The following is a 2,919-nucleotide window of genomic DNA, read 5'->3' as shown; positions in this document are numbered from 1 at the left end:
TTATATATACAGTTATACTTTGGTTCTGTGATGAGTTTGTGTGTGTTTCTATATGTTCTATACCGTATGTGCTACTGAGGTAAGTAATCCATGTTTAGCTTCTGCATGTCATTCTATCAGCATAATATCTGTCAGAGGAGGTTTGGCCTGACTGAAACAAGGGTGTGGGTTCATACAATTTCAATTCAATGCACACTAATTGATTTAGAGTACTGGAGCCCAGCCCCAGAGTTTGCAAGGTAAAATATGAATAAAAGACCATTGGAAAAACATTTTGGCAGCAAGCGACGTGTTTAAATCTGGTGCAGGGCGGTTGTAGGACATTATGCTGACGACATCAGATGACGATAAAGATCAGTCCTATTTATAAGAAAAGGGATCAAAGTAATTCTTGGCAATGCTCGTTAAAGTTAGACTTTGGAGCTTACTGCTGAGTTTTGAAGTTAAACTGCTAGAGACGGCCAGACGATGACCTATAGGGTCTGACCTATTACCAACATAACTATTAATATGGCTCAGATGGCCTTAAATGTGAAGCTCCTCGCAAAGTTGAACACGATGCTTGTTGGAGCCACTCTCATCTTCTCCACGCACAACACTTAACCGTCTTCAGCTGCTCTTCAAAAGTGGACAACCCACACAACTGCATGTTGTTCTCATTTGCCATGTTGGTCCCACAGGGGGAGAGGGGAGCTTAAATCCTGTCTGAGCATGACTGAGCCGACCACAAAAGCTGAGTAAGGTCAGATGATGTGGGTCGACCGTAGCGCCGCTTCCACCACGACGGCTGCATTCTTGCGCCGTTCACTGTGCAGCAACACCCGGGGCAGTCAGTCACGCCTCTGCCACGGCATCTCTCTTTTTAATGCCGTTTTTTTTTTTTTTTTTTACAACGTTTCCACTGGGCTTTCAGTGGTTAAGTGGCCCTAAATGCTTAATTGGGTGCTGGAAATCACAGGCACTTTGCACCCGCTCTGTAAACCACAACACTTTAGACTATTAGGGGCCCGGGGAGCCACACGCCAAATAATTAGAGCTGGCGGCAGCACTAGACCGCAGCATTGGGGTAAAAGGGTAGGAGAGGATGAATTATGTGGGGGGGCAGGGGGGGTCACAGAATGGGTCAATGGAAGTTAACGTTAGAGTATGCTGGTCTGTGTGTGTTAAAGTTGGAGAAAGTGGATATTTGCATGAGAATTTAGGCAGAAAGTGAGTAGCAGAGTAATTCTGTTTTCATGCATTGATTCGGGTTAACATTCAGGTATCATTTCTATATATATATATATAAATGTGATTGCATTTTAAATAGGGAGCTCATATCTGCTGTCTCTCCACTGTGATAACGGCGCACCCAAAGGCACAGAACGGATGTCCACTGATGCCGCGGTCCTTCCAGGTCACTGTCTTTACCACAAACAAAAGTTCCATCAGCTCTGGGATTAACCTGAAGGTTGTTGCCCTGATCAGAAGGTTCAGTGAGAGGACAACTAATATAAGGCCTCTTCATTCCTTCCACTTCTAATGCCTTCAAGAAAGGCACTTAATTGGCACTTCTGCAGAGGAGCTGCTGGGCAACGTTTCTATCAGCACCCCATTGCATCTTTTTACACAATTTTCTGCATACTACATTTTGTATAAAACCTTTTTGGGTAAAATAGCCGCAAAAGCTGTGATTGCGTTGCGTCCAGCGCACACTTAATCCAGCTATGTTTTTGTGCAAATTCTTGAGCCGTTGAGACAAACAAAAATCAAATGAAATTGAAACTATTTCTGATTATTTGAGTCTTTCCAGAGGGAGAAAATATCTGAATTCGAAAAACGAGAGAATAATCTTAATCATTAGTCTGATTTTTGTCTTTCTCAAACTCTTGCACTTTGGACAGACAGGAACACTAAGGCCATGCAAAGCATTTCAGATTTCTGGCTTCACGACAGAGAAAACCCCACAATAGGAAAGAAAGGATTGTGCACTGGGTGGTCCACTGACATTCTTCATGTGATGGGGGGTAAGGCGTAGACTGTATGTGTGCTGTCCTCTTGGTCAGAGCAGTATCTGTCCTTACATACACGTATACTGTAAGGCATCCGAGTCTCTCAAGTTTCTGTTCCATCACGCGTGTTTAGACGCTGGCGCAGCGCTGGGAGGGAGATTGGCACGGGGACGGGCAGACCAACTGGCTGTGAAAACTGCTGTTGCCCTGCCGGCCAGCAGCCGCCGCCATCTCGCTGCTCCCCAACACGTCCGAGCAGAGCGACTCCACCGCGTCGAGCCTCTCAATCTGCACTAAGCGGGTCAGGAGGTCGGGGATGCTGTAACCCGCCGTGCTCACTCGCTCGAAGAGCTGCAGGCCGTCGCTCATGCCGCCGATCTCGTCGCGCTTCAGGCCGAAGCTCTCGGCCAGATGCCGCCACGTCTTCACCACGGCCGCCTCGCTGCTGTAGGAGGAGCTCAGCATGCGGCTGGCCTTCTCCAGACAGTCGAATGGAAGCTCCGTGGGGCTCAAGCCTGGAGAGGGACAGCAGTGTTAGTGTTTCAGTTCCAGCGAGATTGAGATCAAATGAGACTTTTCGGCATGCTGGTGGTTTGGCGATATTCAATTCAGTTTATTTTATACAGCCCGAAATCCAAAATTACAAATTTGCCATCTGTACACATATGACATCCCTATCCCAGCACCTTACATCGAAAAAAAAAAAACTTTCACAGGGAAGAAAGAAAGAAACGTTCAGAGTAACACAGGAGGATCCCTCTCTCCGGATGAACAGAATGAGTATGGATTGATCGGCTCTCCACAAGTATTAAATGGATGCACAAATATTCAGCGTCTACAGAGGATCGCGTAATGACTTTTCCTCTTGTGTACTTACGAAACTCAGCTGCACTCTGTGTGTGTAGTGCTAATTATGAAACGTTAACAT

The 2,919-nt window shown here is 46.2% G+C and overlaps 1 protein-coding gene across 1 annotated transcript in view; it reads right to left on the bottom strand.

Moving 5' to 3' along the window:
• Positions 1 to 1,787: 1,787 nt before the first annotated feature.
• The window catches only part of edar (ectodysplasin A receptor), a 20,843-nt gene continuing 19,711 nt past the window's right edge, over positions 1,788 to 2,919 (bottom strand). Inside the window, exon 11 of the mRNA XM_068572843.1 lies at positions 1,788 to 2,506. Coding sequence (XP_068428944.1) covers positions 2,121 to 2,506 — 386 coding nt within the window. The 3' untranslated portion in view covers positions 1,788 to 2,120. The remainder of the gene's footprint in view (positions 2,507 to 2,919) is intronic.

The sequence above is a fragment of the Clinocottus analis genome, unplaced genomic scaffold (genome assembly GCF_023055335.1).
Source record: "Clinocottus analis isolate CAN_PGR_092001 unplaced genomic scaffold, fCliAna1.0.p SCAF_12, whole genome shotgun sequence".
Lineage (NCBI taxonomy): Eukaryota > Metazoa > Chordata > Actinopteri > Perciformes > Cottidae > Clinocottus > Clinocottus analis.
The sequence above is the reverse complement of the archived record's forward strand: the minus strand, read 5'-3'. Positions and strand labels throughout refer to the sequence as shown.